Source organism: Furipterus horrens, unplaced genomic scaffold, assembly GCF_987537825.1.
Source record: "Furipterus horrens unplaced genomic scaffold, mFurHor1.1.pri manual_scaffold_10, whole genome shotgun sequence".
Lineage (NCBI taxonomy): Eukaryota > Metazoa > Chordata > Mammalia > Chiroptera > Furipteridae > Furipterus > Furipterus horrens.
The window spans coordinates 40,664,365-40,687,586 of NW_028327180.1; the positions used below are offsets into that span (position 1 = coordinate 40,664,365).

General features: G+C 47.2%; 1 protein-coding gene across 1 annotated transcript in view; it reads left to right on the forward strand.

The window, feature by feature from the left end:
• The window catches only part of CATSPERD (catsper channel auxiliary subunit delta), a 47,612-nt gene extending 24,536 nt beyond the window's left edge, over positions 1-23,076 (forward strand). Inside the window, exons 12-23 of the mRNA XM_090290180.1 lie at positions 360-536; positions 6,858-6,971; positions 7,681-7,770; positions 8,551-8,609; positions 11,417-11,495; positions 14,137-14,189; positions 16,429-16,503; positions 17,499-17,627; positions 19,198-19,381; positions 20,613-20,770; positions 21,863-22,043; positions 23,068-23,076. Of these exons, the coding sequence (XP_090146306.1) occupies positions 360-536; positions 6,858-6,971; positions 7,681-7,770; positions 8,551-8,609; positions 11,417-11,495; positions 14,137-14,189; positions 16,429-16,503; positions 17,499-17,627; positions 19,198-19,381; positions 20,613-20,770; positions 21,863-22,043; positions 23,068-23,076 (1,308 nt within the window). The remainder of the gene's footprint in view (positions 1-359; positions 537-6,857; positions 6,972-7,680; positions 7,771-8,550; positions 8,610-11,416; positions 11,496-14,136; positions 14,190-16,428; positions 16,504-17,498; positions 17,628-19,197; positions 19,382-20,612; positions 20,771-21,862; positions 22,044-23,067) is intronic.
• Positions 23,077-23,222: the final 146 nt, after the last annotated feature.

Below are 23,222 nucleotides of genomic sequence, written 5' to 3' on the forward strand. Positions count from 1 at the left end.
CTACAGCCACCATATTTCCCAAAAGCTGCCAACAATGGAATTAAGAATCACTGTCTCTTTGAAACCTTAACCCTGATGTTCTGAAGAACAGTGTTTTCTGGGGAGAGGTTCTGTAGCTTTTCTGATTCTCCAAGGAGTTCTATGATAGGAAACACAGTTTCTATTATTAATTTAAACACCCAGGGATGAATGAAACTTAATGAGCAGGTATCTCAACAAAGTGTACCTATGACTTTGCTGTTTGTTTCTTTGTTTGGTCTACCTTTTTAAACTTGAATCCTAAGACACAATTTATATCCTCAGAAAATAATTAGAATGACCTGATTTCAGAAATCACTTTTTTTTTTTTTTTTTTTCAGTTTGCACACCAAAACGTCTGGTCTCAGGAGGCAGCCCTGATGTTCACTGACCTGGGGATGCTTGAAATCCTGACCCCACTTCACGATTTGTATTTCCCAGCTTTTGATTTCCAAAAGTGCTCCGTGAATATCCAGGCAATTCTCATGGACCCCCAACTCCAAGTTGATGTCTGCAAAGTAAGTGATCTTAACTGTTTAGCTCCATGCTCAAGACACTTTTATTAAAAAGACAAATACCAGAGACCCAAAGTTGGGCATCTGTGGCTGGGAACCACATGTAGTGCTTTAAGTAGGGTTGATTGCCTGATAAAATATAGAAAGCCCAGTTAAATTTGAATTTCACATAAACAACAAAGTCTGGGAACCAGCCACCAATGCCCCAAAAGCTGGCACCCGCATCTTGTACAATTTCCTGTTTGTTCTTTCAAACAGAAATATATTTCACTTTTAGTAGATGCTCTGTAATAAGAAAGTCAACCAACCCTCAAAATTGTTCAGAAGATTAAAAAGTAAGTGATATGGTTATCAGGACCACGGGTAGTAAAATGAAATCATGGCTCCACAGAAACTTCCCTCCAGAGAGGGAGATTCGGTTGGGCTCAAGCTGTCCACCAAGCCATGGGGATCACCCTTGACCCCAGCCAAGCAGACTGATTAGGTAGGGGGAAATCAAAGAAATATAGAAATATGCACATATCAATTTGGATTTATTGTTCTGCAAGTAATGGAAAATCCAAATCAAATGGGCTTAAACCAGAAAGGCAATAGTTGATTCTAGGACCAAAGGGGAAGACTTCAGGTGAGGCTTGATCTAGTAACTGAAATCATGCCACTAGGAGCCAGCTTCCTTCCATCTCTCCGCTGCCGGTATTTCATGCTTCATTCTGAATTTTCGTCTGGATGCCTCTGGGAAGCCCAAGGCTTTTAATATCATGGCAACAAGTTGGCAGCCAACCCTGAAGACCTGGCATCCTTACACTATATCCCAGGCAAGAGAGAGGGTCTCATCAGAGCCCTGCAGAAGCCAAGAGAAATCCCAGCATATCTCCCACATCTCCTTGACTCAGAGAGGGTGACACACCCATTCCTGGACCAATCACATGCCTGGGGGTGAGCCAATCAGAACCCTCTCCCAGAAATGGTCTAGTCAATTCACCCACCAGGCCACATGTCCCAGGACGTGCAAAAAGTGATTTACCAAAGAAAACTGTGGATACACTCAGGAAGGGGGAGCAGCTGCTGGACAGATAGAGTAAAATGTCTTCTCTAGGCTCCTCCAGAATCCATCTCCCCCAGACCCTGGCAATCACATGGTCAGAAGAAGTACAGAAAAGTTTTTCCTAACTTTATTTTTTTAAGTATATTTTATTGATTATGTTGCTACAGTGGTCCCATTTCTTTTCCCTTTGCTCCCCTCTGCCCAGTACCCCCCCTTCCCTCCAGCAATCCTACCCCCCTTAGTTCATGTCCATGGGTCATATATATAAGTTCTTTGGCTTCACCCTTTCCTGTCTATTTTGTACCAACCAATTATGCTTCTTAATCTCTGCACCATTTCCCCATTTCTCCCCCTTCCCCCCTGCCCCAGCTGATAACCCTCCAAATGATCCCCATACCTATGATTCTATTCTGGTTTGCTTCGTTGGATTTTGTTTTTATTTTTTAGATTCAGTTGTTGATAGTTGTGAGTTTGTTGTCATTTTAATGTTCATAGTGTTGATCTTCTTTTTCTTAAATAAGTCCCTTTGACATTTCATATAATAATGGCTTGGTGATGATGGACTCCTTTAGCTTTACGTTGTCTGGGAAGCACTTTATCTGCCCTTCCATTCTAAATGATAGCTTTTCTGGATAGAGTAATCTTGGTCATAGGTCCTTGCTTTCCATCACATTGACTACTTCTTGCCAGTCCCTTCTTGCCTGCAAAGTTTCCTTTGAGAAATCAGCTGATAGTCTTATAGGCAACCCTTTGTGGGTAACTCTCTGCTTTTCTCTTGCTGCTTTTAAGATTCTCTCTTTATCCTGAACCTTGGGAATTTTAATTATGATGTGTCTTGGTGTGGTCGTCTTTGGGTCTAGCTTGTTTGGGACTCTCTGTGCTTCCTGGATTTCTATGTCTATTTCCTTCACCAAATTTGGAGAGTTTTCTTTTATTATATTTTCACATAAGCTTTTGATTTCTTGCTCTCCCTCTTCTCCTTCTGGCACCCCTGTGATTCAGATGTTGGCACGTTTAAAGTTGTCCCAGAGGTTCCTAAGCCTCTCCTCATTTTTTTTTTCAATTCTTGTTTCTCATTCTGTACTGGTTGACTGTTTTTATCTTCCTTATATTTCAAATCATTGATTTGAACCCCAGTTTCCTTCCCTTCACCATTGGTTTTGTGTGGATTTTTCTTTGTTTCACTTAGCATAGCCTTGACTTCTTCCCTTATGCATCTGCCATACTTAAGCATATCTGTCAAGTCTGTGAGCATCTTTATCACCAGTGTTTCGAACTCTGTGTCTGTTAGGTTGGCTATCTCCTCTTTTGTTAGGCTGACTATCTCCTCATCGCTTAGTTCTACCACTGGAACCTTGATCTGTTCCCTATTTTGGGCCATACTTCTCTATGTCCTCATCTTGACAGGCTCCTGTGTTTGTTTGCCTCTGTGTTTTAGGTAGAACTGTCGCACCTGTTATGTTGCAAGGGGTGGAGCCTTAGGTATTTGTCAGTACAGAGTGACCTGTTTCATCATGTTGTGGCACTGTGTGGGGGGGAGTGGTCTGAGAAGGAACAATGCTACTTGCTCAGCACTCGCCCCTTTTCCAGGCACTTCTCCCACTTCCATATGGGACTGGTGCCTCTCTAGCTGTTGCCCTGGCAGAGTGGGTGGGTTTGCAGATGTTCTAGGGCCGTGGGGGCCCTTTAAACAAGCAGACTCTACAGAGAAACTGGCAGTTCCTGCCTCTTCCCCAACCCCCACTGGTTTTTACAGTCAGGAACAATGAGGCTTCATTTTCCCTGGCACTGGAACTATGAGCTGTGCCGTCTGGTCTCGTGCTGGGAGTGCTCCCCAGATGTCCCTCCCTACTTTTCAAAATGTGTAACTGCGCTTTCTGCTGACCTGCCGCTGCCGCCGCTGCTGCCGCTGCTGCCACCACCATACCGCATCCTCTCTGCCACGGCTCTGCCCCTCCTACTTGTCTGGATGAGTATTTCTTCTTTATATCTTTGTTTGTTGGACTTCCATGCAGCTTGATTTTCTGGAACTTCTGGTTGTCTCTAGTTTTGAGGTAGTTTTATTCCTTCTTAATTGTGAAGGGAGATGTGACCTGTCTTTCTAGGCCTCCATCTTGGCAGGAAGTCTATTTTTATTTTTTATTTTTAAAGGTTTTCCCAGTTTTAATGAGATATTATTGACATATAACATTGTATTAATTTCAAATCCATAACATAATGATTTGATATATGTTTATATTGTTAGATGCTCTCCACAATACGTCTAGTTAACACCCATCACCACACATAGTTAGAAACTTTTTATTGTGCCGAGAATTTTTGCAACTTTCAGATATGCAATAACTATCATTAACTGTGGTCACTGTGCTGTGCATTACATCCCCAGTGTCTTATAACTGGAAGTTTGTACCTTTTGACCCCCTTCACCCATTTCACCCACCCCCAGCCCCTGCCTATGGCAACCACCAATCTGTTCTCTGGTTCTATGAGTTCAGCTTTCTCAGATTCCACATATGAGTATAAGTAAGGTCATACTGTATTTGTCTTTCTCTGATTTATTTCACTCAGCATAATACCCTCAAGGTCTATCCATGTTGTCACACATGGCAGGCTTTCCTTTTCTTTAAAGCTGAATAATATTTTATTGTGGATATAGGTAGAAATAGATACACAGCACATCTTCATTATCCATTCATTCACTGATGGACACAGTTTGTTTCCATAGCTTGGTTACTGGGAATAGTACTGCAGTGAACACGGGGGTCCATATATCCCTTCAAGACAGTGATTTAATTTCCTTAGATAAATTCCCAGAAGGGGGGTTTCCAGGCTATATGGTGGTTCCATGTTTAATTTTTTTGAGGACCCACCCTACTGTTTTTTATAGTGACTGCCCCAATTTCCATACCCAAGGAAATGCCATGTGAGAGCCTGTCTTGTCCAGCAAGCTCATCCCATCTTGCAGACCTCTAAAATGCATTAAATTAGTTCAGTACTGCACTGACTGGCATGGCTCAGTTGGTTGGGTGTTATCCCACAGAGCTACGGGTGGCCAGTTCGATTCCTTGTCAGGGCATATGCCTGTGTGTGGGTTCAGTCCCAGGTTGGGGCACATATAAGAGGCAACCTCCTGTTCCCTCTCTCTAAAAATAAATAAATAAAATCTTTTAAAAATACCAGTTCAGTCCTGTTCTCAGCAAAGCACAGGCTGCCTCAGTGTTGCAAACCTGTGGGGCCTCTCCCCTTCTCAGGGGCTAAGATTTTAGAGTGTCCACTTCTAGATGGCATTTGAACACATGGCATTGAGTGAAATGAGAAAAAATAAAAGCAACTATGCTATATGCCGAGTTTATTGATTTATTAAAATACCCTTTTATGAGACGATGGTGCTAATGGATGGTAGTAGTTTTATTTACTTCCCACAATAAAATGTCAATCCCTAGCTAGTGTGATTTTCTTGTGGATCCTTGAAATCACATATCTGAGAATTGCTGTTCTTATGCACAAGGGGAGAGGAGAGAGACAGAAAGAGAGAAATAGTAAGGCTTTCTTTCCACCAAAAAAATATAGCACCACAAAAATCCATGGATGAAAGCTGGAACAACTTGAACAACAAAAATAAACAGCACAATATGGGATAATAAGCCAAAATATAAAATAAATATACACAAGTACATATGGATGTAAAGAGATGGCAGAATAAGTAAAAGGAGAGAAAACATATTCCCTTACAGAAGAATTCCAAATAATCTAGCTACAGCCCTCTCCAGGAGGTTGGGCCTAACCCCCCTGCCTTCGTGTGGTCTGTCCCTGGTGACTTGTTAATGAAAGAACAGTCTGGAAAGGGAAGCTGCAGCTTTATAGTGTAGAAAGCTGGCAGACACGGTTTTAACTAGGAGATCAGGATCGGCATCAACAGTGACAAGTCATGGGGCTGTGACAAGATGTTCAAGTGCATCTTGTCCTTTTTCCACCCCAAACCTGGAATCCACCACTTCTCCAGGAAGCAACTTACTGGTCACCTTCTGAATATGGCAGCAAACTCACTCACTGTCTTGAAAACTGAGGAAATAAAAGCCAAAACACAGGCATTTATCCTGCCTTTTCTTTATGTTGTTCTCCTGGGTCAGGAAATAGAAGAGAGAAACAGTCTCCTGACAAATTTATTCTGGTGAATATATGAAAAAAAAATGCTAAGATAGCATCACATGGAAACCCCAGCAAATTAACAGCCACCTACATCAAAAAAGAGACAACCCTGGCTGGTGTGGCTCAGTGGATTGAGCGCCAGCCTGAGAAGCAGAGGGTCACCAGTTCAATTTCCTGTCAGGGCACATGCCTGTGTTGTGGGTCAGTTTGCCAGTTGGGGGTGCATGAGAGGCAACCACACATTGATGTTTCTCTCCCTCTCTTTCTTCCTCCTTTCCCCTCCCTCTAAAAATAACTAAATAAAGTCTTTAAAAAAGAGAGAGAGAGCCAGCCATTATGTGCCATCAGTGTGAGATCAATCACCTGTTGTCTTGCCAACACAACATAACCCAACCCAAAGCTGATGGGTACAGTCACCAGTCTGCCAAAATCAAAGCACAGAGGACTGTGCCCGACTAGGCCTGGAACATCCAGCCTTTGGGATGTCTGCAGGTCCACAGTACTGCAGGCTGAGGACAGAGGGGGAAGCCGTGGGTGGAAAGAGACTTAAAAGACATAACACTGTCCGGAGGCAGGCCAGACCAAGATATATCATCTAGGGAAATACACCTGGTGATAACTCTAGAAACATAAGGAGAAATGCAATTACCACAAAGGCCAGGCAGGAGGTATAATACTTCTGAAGAGAGGAGGGGACCTTGAAGGCCTTGTGAGGGTGCAGGCCCTAGTGGGGAAGAGGCACCAGTGAAAGACCAGGCTGCTGCACCCATGGCACTAGAAGGTTCCATCCCTCAGGGGGATGACCACCTCCTACGTACTTTCCCTTTTCTTTTTTGGAAACAGAGGCTTGATTTAAATTTTTTAAAGATTTTATTTATTTATTTTTAGAGAGAGGGTCAGAGAGAGAGAAAGAGAGGGAGAGAAACATCGATGTGTGAGAAATAAATCAATTGGTTGCCTCTCATGCAATGCTAACGGGACCCAGCCCACAACCCAGGCATGTGCCCTGACTGGGAATCGAACCTGTGACCTTTCAGTTCACAGACCAGCACTCAATCCCCTGAGCAACACCAGCCTGGGCTTGATTTAATTTAAAAAAAATTTTTTTTTAATTTTGCATTTCTAACTAGGTAGAACTTCTGCAAGGAGAATTTGAAAACAAAATGTATATAATTGATATGAACAGCAAATTGGAGTTGACTGCCTTGATGATACCCAGGCCGGGTTCTTCACCAATCCCACTCGTAAGGACATCTCCTTATCTGTTGGACCAGTGCTTCTGATACATGATGTCCCCAGCATTCTTGGCCTTTTGCCCTGTGCCCATTTTTCCCAGACCCTGGAAAGTCCCTGGTGTCCTCCGTGGAGAGACATTCACCCTTGATGGCCACAGAAATGGTTTCTGTCTTCCTCCTCTCCTAGCCTCTACGTGTCTGGGCAGATGGAGCCATGGGTTTACCCTCTTTTCGCGCTGTCTCTGCACCTCATTCCCTACCTTTCTGAGCTGCCCACAAGTTCCTTTTCTTCCTACAGCCTTGACTCACAGGCTTCCCTCATGCAGCAAGGGTGCCTGAGAAATAGCAGGTGCCCCTGGGCCTGGAACCCAGATGTCCAAGCCTGAAAATGGGGGGTAGATTAGTGTAAGGATATGGGGGAAGTCCAGCCAGCCAGGACCAGGGCCAGTGAGGGGACACCAGGCTGGATCCAGCTCTCATCCAAAGTCCTCTCCTCACACCAGCAGGTCAGCAGCTCCAGGCTGTCTGTAGAATGTGGCTTAGAGGCCACAGTAAGGGGTTGTGCATGAGGCAAGGGCGGGGGTGGGGAGATCTTTGGGGATAGTACTGGCAGGTGCATTTGCGCAGCAAGCTCTGTTTTTACTCTGAAGGTGCATGGCCGTCACCTGCAGATATCACCCCAGTGGCATTCCTAATGCCTCTCCTGCCCAACCCCCAGGTGGTGGTGAGCAATCCCCACTCTTTGGGGCTGCAGGCCCTCCTCTATGAAGACGGCTACACCTATGAAGGGAACACCAAGCAGAGACTGGTGAGCCATGCCCACGCCCCAAATCAGAATCAATGAGGTGAAGGGCACAGCCTTGGCTGGCCAGCCCCACCAAGTCCAGCGCCTATGGTCACTCCCTGTGCCTGTCCCTCCTTCCTCCTCCCCTCTCCTTGTGTGCACCTACATTAAGTGCTGCAGAATTTTGAGGAAACATATCCCCAGCTTTTCCCCAACCCAGTCAGACAGCAATCACCCACATCAGTGACAACATTAAGGTGTCACATGGGAGAGGTGCAGAGTATATGACAGGAAATCTAACCCAACCCCAGGGAAGACAGGAAATCTGTATTAACTGGGTAAACTGAGGTATCAGAATGGAGGACCGTGAGGCGCTTACATATATGGGTCTGAGGGATCCACAGGGCTGAGCCAGGCCTCACGGTCACACCCCAGAACCTGGATTTGAGCCCAGAAGCCCAAGATCAAGTGTGCGGATCCTGCAGAACAAGGCATGAGTTATAGCTGCAACAGATTCTTTGGACCAGTACCTGTCACTTCCCAGAAAAGAAGGGGAACAAAGCTATACGTCCCAGAGGGTCGAGGACAAAGGCAGCAAGGGAACGGAGGAGCTCGGGGTGGCCATTTCCATGAGCTTCCAGAAGCCTTTCATGAGTGGTTGAATTAGAACCAGGAGAGGCCCAGGTGGTTTCCAGTCTCCTCCTCCCAACATCCCCCATCCTCCCCCATCTCCCCCTGAATCCCAATCTGGGGACTGATGCGGGCTGTCCCATTGTGGCAGCTGGTTTCTCTCTCGTTCCACAGAACATCTCGCTGAATCAGCAGCACCACTGGGGCAGAGCTGACCGCAGCTTCATCTCCAGGTATGTCACCACCTGGACCGTGGCAGGTGGCCCCGGGCTGTCCACAGGGTTCCTTTAGCAGGACCTGGGAAAGCAAGGCCAAGCTTGAGACTCCCTGGTAAGGTGAGAATTATTAAAAATAGGAGAGTAGATGGTGATGGAAAGAGACTGGACTTGAGGTGGTGAACACGCAGTATAATACACAGGTGATGTGTTATACATTTGTACACCTGAAACCTATATAATTTTAGTAACTAATGTCAACCCAAAAAATTAAATTAAAAAAAGCAATAATTAAAACACCTTACAAAAGGTTGTTCCACAAAAATTAAACATAGAATTACCACATGATCCAGCAACCCTACTTTAGGTACATACCCAAAGGAATGAAAACAGGGTTCCAAAGAGATATATGCACCCCCACATTCACAGCAGCATTATTCTCAATGGCCAAAAGGTAGAAACAATGGAATATTATTCAGCCTCAAAAAGGAAGGAAATTCTGACACCTGCTACAACGTGGATGAAACTTGAGGACAGTATGCTCAGTGAAAGAAGCCAGTCACAGGACAAATACTCTGTAATTCCACCTGAGGGGCATCACTAGAGGATATATTTCAACAACAAGTATGTTTTAATTCTATATGTAGAACTTTGTAACACCATATTATATAATTGAATTTGTCAAGAGAGTAAATTAAATGTTCTCACAAAAATTATAATAATAATGCATGAGGTGATGGATGTGTTGATTAACTTTCTTCTTTTTGATTTTAAAAATTTTATTTTTCAATTACAGTTTACATTCAATTTATTTTATTTTATTTTATTTTATTTTTTGGTTTTTCAATTACAGTTGTCCCATTTTTTCCCCAGTGCTCCCCCCACCCAGCCCACCCCCTCTCCCACAGTCATACCCCTCCCCATTGTCCATGTCCATGAGTCATTTATACACGTTCCTTGACTAAACCCTTCCCTTACTTATCTCCCTTCTCTTCCTCCCCTACATTCAATATTATTTAGTTGTAGGTGTACAGCATAGTGGTTAGACAACCATATACTTTACAAAGTGTCCCTCCTCCCCAATTAACTTTCATAGTGTGTACATATATCAAACAAATCATCACAGTCTACACTTTAAATATCTTACCATTTTATTTGTCAGCTATACCTCAAAAAAGCTGAAAAATATAAACAAAATATTTGAAAGAGAATTCTGTATGCTATTAATATAGGATTATATTCCTCTCTCTTGTACTTATGGTAAAGTTATTATAAACTTATTTAAAAGCTACTTAGTTATTTATGTACTTGGCTATAAAAAATCAGTTCTCCTAGTGGAAATTTTCAAATTATACCCTCAGATCTTAATCCAACAGAACTAGAATTCAACAACCAAAAAAATGAAAAAGCAACAATACCAAAATCCCCTTTACTTAGAAATTAAGAAGCACCCTTACAAATAACTCCTCAATCAAAGAATTCATGAAATACAGCTAAAATATACTCAGAGGAAAGCTTATACCCCAAGCACTTTTATCATTAGGAAAAGATATTGGCTAAAGATAAGTGAACTAAATATTTAACTTAAAGAACCAGGGTAGCAACAAAAAGAAATTATGAGAAGGGACTAACAACGCTACAACCTGAAATGTGTTACATAGAGGGCAAAAAGACAACATGAAGTCAAGGTGAAACATAAAGCTGGTTCTTCAGAAGACTGGTATAATAAATAAAATCCTACAATTCCGATGGAGAAAAGACAGAGTTAAGATGAACAATAGGAAGAGAAAATTGAGATAAAAGTATGGATACAGAAGCTATTAAAGGATGAGAAAACATTATAGGTGATAATAAAATTGAATGTCAAGGGAGACAATTCCTATGGGCCCTTCTGGGCAACTGGGATCTCTGCTCCGCATTGTTTCCCCCTCCCCTATGTCTCCTCTCCCCTTTCCCTTGCTCTTACAGGCCCTCCAGGTGGACTGGGAGTTTCCCTCTTACCTCTAATCCCCTTCCCTCCCTTCCCTCAATAAACCTGGTGTAAAAACCTAAAAAAAAAAAAAAAAAAAAAAAAAAAAATTTAAATTTAATGTCAGGTGTTCTTTTCAATAAGTTATTATATATAAATTAACCAAACTGATTTAAGAAGAAAGACTCATAGATAGAGAGCAGGTTGACAACTCTGGGGCAGGGCTGGGGGTGTGGCGGAATCAAGCAAAAAAAGAGAGAGAGACCTGGCTGGTGTGGCTCAGTGGACTGAGTGCCGGCCTGCAAACCAAAAGGTTGCAGGTTTGATTCCCAGTCGGGGCACATACCTGGGTTGTGGGCCAGGTCCCCAATTGGGGGCATGCAAGACGCAACCAATCGATGTTTCTCTCACACATGATGTTTCTCTTCCTCTCTTTCTCTCTCCCTTCCCCTCTCTCTAAAAAGTAAGTAAAATCTTTTAGAAAAAGAAAAAGGAAAAACATTTTAAAAAATAAGAGAAAGAACTCATGGGCAAGGACAATAGTTCAGTGACTGTGGCAGGGGGTGGAGGTAGAAGAAGGTATAGGGGCATAAATGGTAATGGGAAAAAAATACAATTAAACAATACATGAATAAATAAATAACCTTTTTGATTTAAAAAGAGGTAGAAACTCAGGGGAAGATGGGACTGCCATATGTGAGTAGGGATTCTCAGTCAATATTCTGGCATTTCAGAATGGGTGGATGGATGGACGAGTGGATGGATGATAGCTAGATAAAGGAAAGGATGGACGGGTTGGCAATGGTCTCTACTGCAAAGCCAGTGTGCAGTAACAAACTCTCCCGTTGCCTTACAGCATAAAGAAACCCACAATCTCCACCGTCACTCTGGACATAGCCAACAAGGAGATTTCATGTGTGGACCTCAAGCCACTGGTATGTCCTAAACTTTTGCTGTCCCATATTCTTTGTCATTAGTGTTAAGAATAATGGCAGTAGGCCTGGTTGACTTCTCCCTAAGGAGCTGGCCAATCCCCCATTCAGGATATGGAAATGCAGGTGATCCTTCTGCCAGTGCTGGGTCACTGCCCCTCCTCCTTATCATCCCCCAGGGCTGCCACTCACGACTCACCATCCCAGAACAAGTATATTAATCCAGGTCTTTGTTGGTCATCTATAGTCAGCCCCTGGCCGACTCAGGTGACAGCACTCCTTGGTGCTCCTAAGAGAAAAAAATGTGGATTCTGGATTGGTTGGTCTGCATTGGAGGACTGTGTTCTTGGGCGAGTTTGCTGTCTGTATGAATTGGCCAGCCCTGGGAGGGGTAGTCTTGCCAGCAAGGCCCCAGGTGCGAGAGCATCAAGCTTACAAAACCAAGAAAATGTAGTTACCACAGTGGGTGAGGGCGCCCTCCTTGGGTTGGACTGTCTTCCTCTCCGAGGTTTGTTCCTGGCCAACCTGGTTCCCAGGCGAGGTTGGGTGCTGGGTACTGTCCACTGGATGGCCGTTGGGGCCATAGCCACCTCTGAACACACCAGAGAGAAAAGTGGTTTTTTGTGAGGCCACACTAACATCCCATCACAGAACCCCCAAGCCTGGTAGACAATGGCCTCCCATTGGTCAGGTGGCCTAGCACTGCTGACGGATCTGGCCTCCACCCCCGGTAGCTGTTCGAGGGCAGGTGACAGAGAAAGGGGGCGTTGACTGGGCTGATGCCCGAAGGCCTCATGGGAGCAGATGTAGGCATCCCCTTGCCTTTTGGCAGCACAATGGTGCCAGCTGGCTTCCTGGGCTCCACCCTCCATTCCACCCAGGTGTCTTGCCTCCCTTCTCTGGGGGTGGAGGTGTTAGTGGCAGGTAAATGGCACCAGGTGCTAACCTCAGTTCAGCAATCTCAGTTCTTGAGTTCTGGCTAAGAGAGGACTTCAGAGACAAGACTCAGACTGTAAGAGAAAATTTATTTAGAAAGTCACAGAGGTAGAATTGAGCTGTTGAAGAAATGGGCTCAGGAAACAAGTGACAACACAAGAAGGACCCTTGGAGCTTAGGAGAGACTGACAGACAGAGAGAGACAGAGACAGAGACAGAGCGAGCAAGCCCTGGGGAAAGAAGGGGGCAGGGAAAGGTGTGGGCACACACCATGGAGAGCCAGGCAGCATCCTGAGGGCTTTTATCTAAGGCCTCAGGGGAGGATCTCAGTAGAATATTCATCAGCTTTCCAGGGTGTCTCCTTAGAGTCACTGTCTCCACTGATCAGTCAGTGCAAGGGGAAGGGGTCAGCACTCATTGTAGCTCCCCCTGATGTCAGCCATGGGCTCACTCCGCTCCGCCATGGAGCTGAAACACAGCTGAGGCCTAGGTGTCATCTCCAGGGGTTAAGGCTGACGGGAGTGGTGGTGCAAGGACTCGTAGTTCTGCTTGTTGCCAGGCACCCGAGGCTCTCAGTCCTGCTGACCTTCTGCACCAGGCCTGCAGTTCCTGCCCTTCTCATGCCTCTCTAGCTGCCTACGGCAGAGGGAGAACGCATCCTTGGCTTTGGTCTGATCCTCTAAGTCAGGAATTCCTGGCTGCTCCAGCAAAACAACCCTGAGGGCAGAGGAAGTGAGGGACCCTCCTGGAGAGGGTTCAGGGGCTGGGAGCTGTCAGAGAGCAGGACTTTTCTTTGAGGATTTCTGGCTGCTTTGAAAAATTGATATGGGCACATTACAGCATGCATGAGCCCCTAGGACAGTGTGCTCTGCGAAATAACCGAAATAAGCCAAACACATAGGAAGTCCCTAGAAGAGTCAGATCCAGAGAGACAGAAAGGAGATGGTGGGAGCCAGGGGCTGGGGAGGGAATGGGAAGTCTAATGGGGACAGAGTTTCAGTTTGGGAAGATGAGAAAGTTCTGGAGAGGGAGGGTGGGGATGGCTGCACACCTATGAGAATGTACCTAATGCCACTGAACTGTGTATACTTTAAAATGGTTAAATAAATAAATACATAAATAAAATGTTTAAGATGGTAAATTTTGTGTTATGTCTATTTACCACAATTTCTAAAAAATTGATACAAATCTTGCATGCTGTTCTATGGTAAATCCACGTTTGTCTTGATATAAGGCTGCTTTTTCAAACAACCAAGTCTCCCTGTCCTGTGGTGTATATCTCTGAGGGCGCCACCACACCCCAGTTTGAGAAGCATGTCCCTCAGGCCGTCAGGCTAACCCCAAATTGCTCTTTCTCTTTTCTCCTTCCTATTTGTTCATTGATTCCTTCCTCCCTCCCTCCCTCCCTCCCTCCCTTCCCTAACACTCTGTATAAACTGGGTTCTGGTCTCTGTGAAACTGATAAGAAGTAGATTGTGTATGTGTGTGTTGGGGGGTGGACCTCAGCTGTGTCCCATTGCTTGGGCAGGTTCTTGGGGCCAGGCACAGCCACAGTGAGTCCCAGGGGGCGGGTTACCTCATCAGGATCCAGGTGCACCGTTTGCAGTCCCTCCTGGGTGCAAGGGTGTCCCCAGCGGCCTCCCCACGGCAGCAGGGCTACTGGTGACCCTCACTGACCCGGCCAGCATCTTGTCTTGTTTCTCCACAGACAGCGCTCATTTCAGTTGGTTGTGACCTGAAGAAAAAGATCGTTATTCAGAAGTAAGTGTGTGGTTGATATCAGGGGGTGGGGGGGCAATGGGGTGTAGGGATGGAGTGAGACTGGTCCCCATGGCTTCACAATTGCTGAAGCTAGGTGGTGCTGTCCTGTGTACTTCTGTGTCTGTTTACCATTTTCATAATAAACGGGTCAATAATTTATACTATTAGGACAAATTTGAGCTTCTGGCATGCTGGTGACCTCTCCTCCAACAATTGGGTGATGGTCACATCTTTCCCTCCTCCCTAATCATTTTGCTCATCCTAGTTCTTCCTTCTAATCTCTTACTTCCTAACTTTAATTGAAATTATTCAGGGTTTTTGGTTTTAATTGCTTACTAAAAAATTTGGAAACTGCCTCTAGTATCTGTTACCCCAGGGAGTGAGGCCATGAGAATCCAAGAAAAACAAAAAAGAAAAGTCTGAATATAGGCCAAATTACCATCCTTTACCCTTCAGGCAGGGTCTGGGTAGAGCAGGAGCCATAACTGGCATCATTGTCAAACCTCACATGTAAATACTCCCATGTGCCGATGTTGGGCTGCCCGTGAGGCACCATGCAGGGAACTCTGCAGCTTTCGGGGGCTCCGGGACCGGCAGGAGCCAACGTCAGTGCTCCCTGAGTGAGGCCATCGCACGCTCAGGTGATAATTTTACCCGACTTCCCCCCTCCCCCCGAATGGAAACACTTTATTGAATCAATTAATTGTGTATGTAAAACATATGTACAGGAAAGGATGTTAAAACAATACTGAAAAACCTTTCGCCATAGGGAGGGGGAAGACATTTGCTGCATGTGTAACCAGCAAACAACTTGTATCCAGAATTTATAAAGAATTCCTACAAATCAATTTTAAAAAGAGAGCGAAATGAACAGACCAAAATGGACAAAGGGTTTGAACAGGTGCATCCAAAAAAGAAAAAAAGGTTGATAAACACGGGACAAAATGCTAAAAAAGTGGTCAACCTCACTTAATAGGGAAATGAAAATGCAAGCTTGTACTAGAGACCCTTATTCACCCACCAGCGTGGTGGAGCTAACAAAGCCTGGCCAGTGACAAGTCCTGGGAAGGAAAGGGGCCCCCAGTAGCTTCTGGAACTCACAGGCAATGCCGGTGGGCGTACACGAGTTTCAGCTGCTTTGGAAAGCATATCCATCAATCTAGCACTTCCACTCATACATCTGGCGCTTGCACTGGCATAGGTTTCAGAATGTTCTCTGCAACATTATTCTTTTAAAAAAATATATTTTATTTATTTATTTTTAGAGAGAGGGGAAGGGAGGGAGAAAGAGAGGGAGAGAAACATTGATGTGCGAGAGAAATGTCAATTCATTGCTTCTTGCACACCCCAACTGGGGACCTGGCCTGCAACCCAGGCATGTGCCCTGACTGGGAACCGAACTAGCAACCTTTCAGTTCGCAAGCCAGCGCTTAATCCACTGAGCCACACCAGCCAGGGCTACAACATAATTCTTAATAGTGCCAAACTGGAAGTACCCCAACTGAAATGTCCATTGACTCGAGGATGGGTAAGTAGACTAGGTATGGTTTTTGATAACAATGGAATAACATAACAATGAAAACAAATGAGGCAGAATTAGCTGGATGGATTGCACAAACGCGGAGGTGAAATGAAAGGCACAAGAGAACACACGTAGTGTGAGTCTAGTCTTAAGAAGTCGAAATCACCTGGCTGCTGTGGCTCAGTGGATTGAGCATCGGCCTGCGAGCCAAGTGTCGCTGGTTCGATTCCCAGTCAGGGCACAAGACTAGGTTGCACGTCAGGTCCCCAGTTGGGGGCGCGAGTGAGAGGCAACCACACAGTGATGTTTCTCTCCCTCTCTTTCTCCTTTCCCCTCTCTCTAAAAATAAATAAACAAATTAATTAATTAAAAAAAAAAAAGAAGCCAAAATCAGGCAAAAACCAACTATATAGCTTAACGATGCATGCTCAGATGGCAGAGTACATGGAAAAACAAGGAAATGATAGTTTGAGAAGTCAGGGTACCCAGCACAGCAATCTTGCCTCTAATAGGAGGCATTAGGGCTCCTTGGAGAAATGAGTAATTCCAGGCTAGGCAGAGAAGATGCAAGATAAGCCTGCAGCATCTCGGAGAACCAGAAAGTAAGGATGGGCTCAAATATCAAAATAATGGGACATGTATGTCAAAGGGGAGAGTTCGTCCTGCTTCAGTCCTGTGTGGGGTCAGCAGCTTCTCACCACCTTGTGTTGCCTGCAGCAAAATCTCAGCCTGTTACAAAGGCGTCCTCGACCCAGTGGCCCTTCAGGACAACTACAGCTACGTCATTGAGAAGTGAGCCAGAGACTTTCGTTCACCCCTCCCTCCTGTGACCACCTCCCATCTTACAGACCCTCCCCAGCCTGCTTCTGGCTCATGGAGCCCAGCCACCTGCTCACCTGAGCTAGCAGAGTTGGCCGGAAACTAGGAACCAAGGCAGGCGGGGTGGCAACCAATGGTGGACCTCTGTGCAGTGCTGTGGTCCCTCGTGCCACCAAGTGGGCATGGGATGGGGCTCGGCCCTTGTTGGTACCAGGCACAGGGAGCCCCTCCCATGCTGGTGCATGTCCTCCCCCCACCCACTGTGGGAAGGCATGGCCACTTTGAATACAAGCCAAAAGTCAGTCACCTTCCAGGACCACAGCCGAGGCCAAAACCGGGGCTGCTAGGCTTGCTGACTAGTGTGGCGGTGGGCAGACCTCATGGGGCACAAAGGAGTGTGTGGGCCAGGGGTCTCCAGGGAAAGGGAAGTGACAGGATGTATGTGAGAGAGACAGAGACAGAGGGACGGGGACAGTGATAGATGAGACAGAGAGAAAGGGAGAGAAACAGCTAGAGGGACAGAGACAGACACAGAGAAACAGAGCAAGAGAGCGAGACAGACAAAAAGAGGCAGAGAGACAGAAACAGAGTGAGAAAGACAGAGAACAGTGACAGAGAGAAAGAGAGGTCATACATTCTTTCTCTTAGGCCTTCACTGCCCCTACATTAGGGAGGGCACTGTATTCAGAGTCCACTAATTTAAATGCTCATTTCATCCCCAAAACACCCTCATGGAAACATCCAGAATAATGTCTGACCACACAACCAGGTACTATGTGGCACAGCCAAGTGGTCCCATAAAGTGAACCATCACAGGGGGTCCCAGGAGCCAGGGTCACTTTGACCATAGCTCTGAACCCCCACCTCAGACACCCCACCACTGGAAGCAGCTGAGCCTGGCTGGTGTGGGAGTGGGGGACATTGGGGCTCCCTGGTAGGACCTTACGTGTTGCCCCCTCTCTGCTTAGGGAAGCCTATGACCCCAACTTCGGGGGGCAAAGGGCCACCAAGGACCTGGTGGTGCACTACCCTTATGAGAAGCTGGGCTGTCCCCTCCTCGTCTACTACGACACTCCGTGGAAGCCCGTGGTGGAACTGTAAGCTCCCCCTGGGGTTGGGAAGGTGGCAGGTGGGCCATGTTCCCTGCTCTCAGGCTGCCAGCCCTGTCCGTCAAGTGCTGCCATCACCCTCGGGTAATGCGCCCTCTTCCGCTCCACCCTCTCCACCCCATCTCTCTCCACCCCGGGCCCTCTGTGGCTTTCCTCCCCACCCCCACCTCACTCCGGCTCTTGGCCCACGCTGTGCCCTCTCTCTGCAGCACCATTCTTGCCTTTTCCTTCCTTAGCGCTCAGCTTAGACAGCACCCCCTTGTCCCCTTTCTTAGTGTGGGCGGCCATTACAACACGCCAGGGACTGTGAGGGAGGGGGCTGACACAACAGATGGGACTGTCTCACAGTCCTGGAGGTCTGAAGTCCAAGGTCAAGGCATGAGCAGGGCTGGTTTCCCACAAGACTCCCACCCTGGCCTGCAGACAGATCCAGTGAGCTCGGGAGCCTCCTCTTCCTATGGGATCAGGGCCTACCTCCAGATACAGTCATGGGGGGGTTAGGGATCCAACATCAGAATTTGGGGGGACACATCTAAGTGTAATTTCTATAATTTTGTGGGTAGTTCATGATCAGTGGGGCCACTTCAGCATAGGCCCTCAGGGGCTGGACCACGCCCCCTTGACCCCATTGTAGGCCCAGACCTGCACTGCCCAGAACTTTCTGTGGTGGTGGAAATGTTCCGTAATTCTGGGACAGCCACTGGGCAGCCAGGAGCCACATGTGGCACTGAGCACTGGAAATGTGGCCTGAGGAACTGGCTTCCCATTTTGTTTAATAGAAATTAATTTAAATATCACCTATGGACCAGTGGCTCAGCTCAGTGCCTGGCCTCTCATCTGACTCCATGGTTGCTGACTGACTAAAGGGTGGCAGAAGTGGTCTTATACCTGTAAACATTTGGCTTTGCTAGAACATCACGTCTTAGTTCCACTTGACCTCATGTCTGTGCCCAGGTGAGATCACGGGCCAGGTGTGCAGGACTGAACCCATGGTCAAATGGCCAGTCTCCTAATTCAGAGCACCATGTGGAGGATAGGAAAGGGTCCCATCATAGGAGGTGTGTAAGCTCAAGCTGGCAGGAGATAATAGAATGTGCATCAAAACAATGATTTAGAACAACCCTAATTACCAGCCCTAAATGTATACCTTTTGCATGCTTGCAGTTGCTCATCAGAAAAATATCAGAGGACTGGTGTGAAGGGTGTTACTTATTGGTTTAGTTGCTTATTAATTAATTTATCAGTTTCTTTACAAGTGACATTATTTGGTTATAGGACACCAGATCAGTTTCTTCCAGTCTCTGCCTATTTGTTCCCTTCTCAGAGGTGCTTTTTATGTCCTCCCCATGGAAAATTCTCAATGCCTGCTGTGCTCCGCTTCTTCTCCCTGCTCTGGCCCCACCTGCCACTGCTGTGTGTCCATGTGTTGATCATCCATGAGGTGTCAGCTGGGGTGGGGGGAGCTCCACATTGCTCTGCTGCTCGCACTGCCCCCAGAATTGTCTCTCTGTCTCCCTGGGCCAGCCTCCCACAGCCACTCCTTGTGTGTGTGTCCTAGGTGGCGGGAAGGAAAGTTCCAGGAGGTGATGGAGGCAGAGTATGTCTTGCTGGAGGTGAATGGGCTGTTCACATACACATACTCCCTGACAGCTGCAACTGCGCTCTGCCAGTCCCAGCCACAGAACTGGACCACCATCAGGGAGAACGCTGGTGACAAGGAGCCCTTCGCCTGGGACCGAGAGGTAGTAGCTACTCCTCAGTTATTTCCCAAACAGGTCACCAGTCAGATGGTGACAACAGATTGCACCCAGTTGGGGATTACCTCGGTCCGTCTGGCGCACTGTCACAGAATACTAAATACTGGGGGCTTATAAACAGCAGACATTTATTTCTCACCATCCTGGAGGCTTGAAGTCCAAGATCCAGGTACTGAGACCCAGTGAGAGTCTGCCTCCCGGCTCATAAATGATTATCATGTTGCTGTGTTCTCACATGGCTGAAGGGTCGAGGGAATGCCCTGGAGTCCCTTTCACAAGGGCATATCTTTATGATCTAATCACCTCTCAAAGTCACCACCTCCTAATACCATCCCCTTAGGGGTTAGGTTCCAGCATATGAATTTTGGGGGGATACCAACATTCATTCCACAGCATGGGTGTCGGGGATGGGAGCACACTGGCACTGCGAGCCCTGGGGCTACATCTGACAATGTAAGATGTGTAAATTACTTGGGAATCTCTCCCAAGGGCACTGGCCAAACATTCAGAGCTGTGCTCATTGCTGATAATTTTCTAGAACCATCCAAATGCCCATTACTAAGGGACTGATTAAATTCACAATCTGTTCTGCTCAGCAAGCATTTCTATCAGGAGCATTGATTTGTTCACCACTGACACAGAAGGGCGTGATGTCAGTAAAAGAAAGAAACTGCATTAGTGCTCTTGGGAGCCTCTGATGCACATGAATAGTTTCCATCAACTGAGCCCCTCAACTCCGAAGGCAGAAACACGGTGCGATGCAGCATGCTGCCAACAGGGGACGCTAACACTGCACCTGAGCCCCTTCCTGTCTGCAGATTCTTGGCTTCTGTTTTTTTTAAAACCCCTTCTGTTGTGTGAGTTTTATCATCTATTTTGTGGCTGTCATTGGTTTTACTTGTTTTTCTTTTTTAATGAATGTGAAACTCACATGACACAACTGACCATTTGAAAGCGTACAACTCATTTCTGTGTCACGTGCATTCCCAATGCTGCACAAGCACCGGGAAGGAAGAGGCAGGGGTGGAAGCTGAGCAATGTCCACAGCCTCCTCCATGGGGACCAGGAACCGGGTCACCCAGCGAGCACAGGGCTCTGACCCAAACCATGAGTGTCTGATGACCAGGTGGGGCTGTGCTCACGGTGCAGGGCATCTGGGTGCTGGCGTGGCTTTCCCCAGCCACCAGGCCAGTGGGCTCACCCTTGTCCTCCTCAGAACTATGTGAGCTGCCACGACCCCAACAACGACACTCCCTTGAAATGGCCGAAGGCCCCGTATCAGATCTTGGGAGGCCGAACAACAAACAAGGTCGTTTTCAACCAAAGGAATGGAATCTATGTATTTTTCATTTCTGTCGTGGATCCATACTACAGGTGAGTGGGCGAGGGCAATCACCCTGTGTCCAGGTCTCTGAGAATGGCTGACTTTCCTGGGGCACATTGTGCATGTGCGTGGGACCCACCTTCCCGCCTCACCTTGGCAGGTCTTGCATAAACCAGCATTCACCCAATAGCCCAGACAGTCCCTGAGAAGACATTTTAAGTCATGAATGACATCTGTTCGCTCACTAAATAAATCCTCTTCAGAGCCCATGCTGGGTGCTGGGGGAGCAGTGGTGACCAGCAGCCATGGACCTTGCCCTGAGGACCAGAGTCGCCTTCTCATGCCATGTCTGCTAGTGGGAAGGAGCCGACTTGGAAATATTCAGAGATTCTGCAAGCCAGTTGACTTAAAATTGGCCATGGTGGGAGTATTTACACCAGGGAAATTGGCACACACTACCAATCAGATCTCCTCTACCACCACCCCAGAGCTGGTTGCTAAATACCACCTATGAAGGCTGAGAAGCTCCTAAGTCACATCCAGTGTGCTTTTCTAGATCATCAAAATCTCCCACTGGGAGGCAGATTATGGGGGGCCATCCTCTCCCCCCTAATCTATCCCCTCAAGACAGGTACAAACTCCACCCCGCAAAGCACATGAAGACTGTCTTCCCTAGAAGCCCCAGACTCTGGACCAGAGAGACTGGCTCTGAGATGACCCTGGGTGAAAGCACAGAGGTGGGGACATCCAGAGGAGAGAGAGGACACTTGTCACCTCCTCTTCCCGTACCCTATTTCCAGCAGAGCCCTCAGTGAGTTCTCCTATCCCCCACCCCTGGGGACACCCTTACTGTTCATCTGCTAGACTCCTGCACGTTGTCAGCCTCACAGGTGCTGTTTTCCTGTCCCCATGCTTCCACACTGTGATGGAACCTGGGCAGGGAGGGGGCACACCTGGTGGTGGGGAGATGCCTGCTGCCAAAATACACAAGAGGAAGGCAGACTCAGAATGGATAAAAGTTGAAGTAGATATAAATTGAACTCGGTGTCCTGGGTCACCAGCTGAGGGCTCTGATCTCAGTTTGGACATGTTTGCTGGGTGAAGGCAGTGCCCCATGACCTCTCCCTACCCACCCCTTGCAGCTACTGTCACCTGGAGACCACCTTCAGCATCTATGTGTATGGGGCCTTCCCTCTGCCCTTCATCCCATCAGAGGCCTTCATGATCCTGTCCATACTGACCATCCTGCTCTCCGTGTGGCTGGCCTACATGATCCCCCAACTACTACACACAGAGCAGGGCCACAGGTTCAAAGGGTTCTGGGTCAGTCTGTACGGGAGATGTAGGAAGTATTGTGCATGTTTCCGATGAAGGCACTGAGTGTGCACCAGAGAGGCTGAGTTGTCACAAAATAAAGTGTATGTAAAACAAGCAGGGGCCTGAGCATTAACTATGAGTGGTCTTTTCCCCGACACCTACCTTCACTGCTCTGCCTCCCTTGATATGCTCATGTCAGAGTTCCTCTGAATGACAGCATCTCCTTCGTCTGTGACAGTTAGAAGGGGGCTGGCCCACACACTAATCAATAGGAGAGGGTGAGCCCTGGCCAGGTGGCTCAGTTGGTTAGAGCGTTGTCCCATAGACCAAAAGGTCATGGGTTCAATTCCCAGTTGGGGCATGTGGGATAAGGCAACCAGTTGATGTTTCTTTCTCACATCAATGTTTCTCTCTTACTTTCTTCCTCCCCCTACCTCTCTCTAAAAGCAATGAAAAAATGTCCTCAGGTGAGGGAAAAAAAAAAAAAAAAGGAGTGGGTGAAACAGACCAGCATATGCACACAGTGGAGTGACAGGCGGGCCTCAGGAAATGATAAGACAGCAATGTGTTCTGTTACAGAAGGTTAAGATCTGGGGCAAAGCGAGGGAATCTGTAGAAGACAGACTGTTCCATATCTGTGCTTATAAATCCTAACACGTGTACAAATACATGGACATCCAAACTCTAGGCCCTCCTGTGCCTGCTACTTAGGCTACAGAACCCATGTGTTGGGCCCAATGGGGGACTCGGCGTTCCGGGACTGACTAAACACCCTTCCTGGGACAGACTTGCCCACCATGGTCTCTGGCCATCACCAGGGTTTCAGGTGCACTATGCTTGTCCCCATGATGATTAGGCCTTTTGGGTCACCTGTGTGCCAAGTGGGCACCGCCTCCCACCTCCTTGCCCAGCCCCCAACTCTCAGGTCACCAGGTGCCTTCACCTCCATCCAGCATGTCTGCCTGAACCAGTATTGGGTCCCTCCCATGCACCACGTGCTCCCCCCGTGCCTCTCACCCACCCCTGGCAGGTGGGCTAAGGCAGAGCCCAGCTGCAAACCCCTCAATGATCTCTACCTACTTTCACCAGCTATGACTTCAAGGGGATGAAAGAGGGGAGCTGGGGGCCACTCCCATGGTCCACCCTGTTTGCTGTGTGTCTCCCTCCAGGCAAACTCCTGCCTTT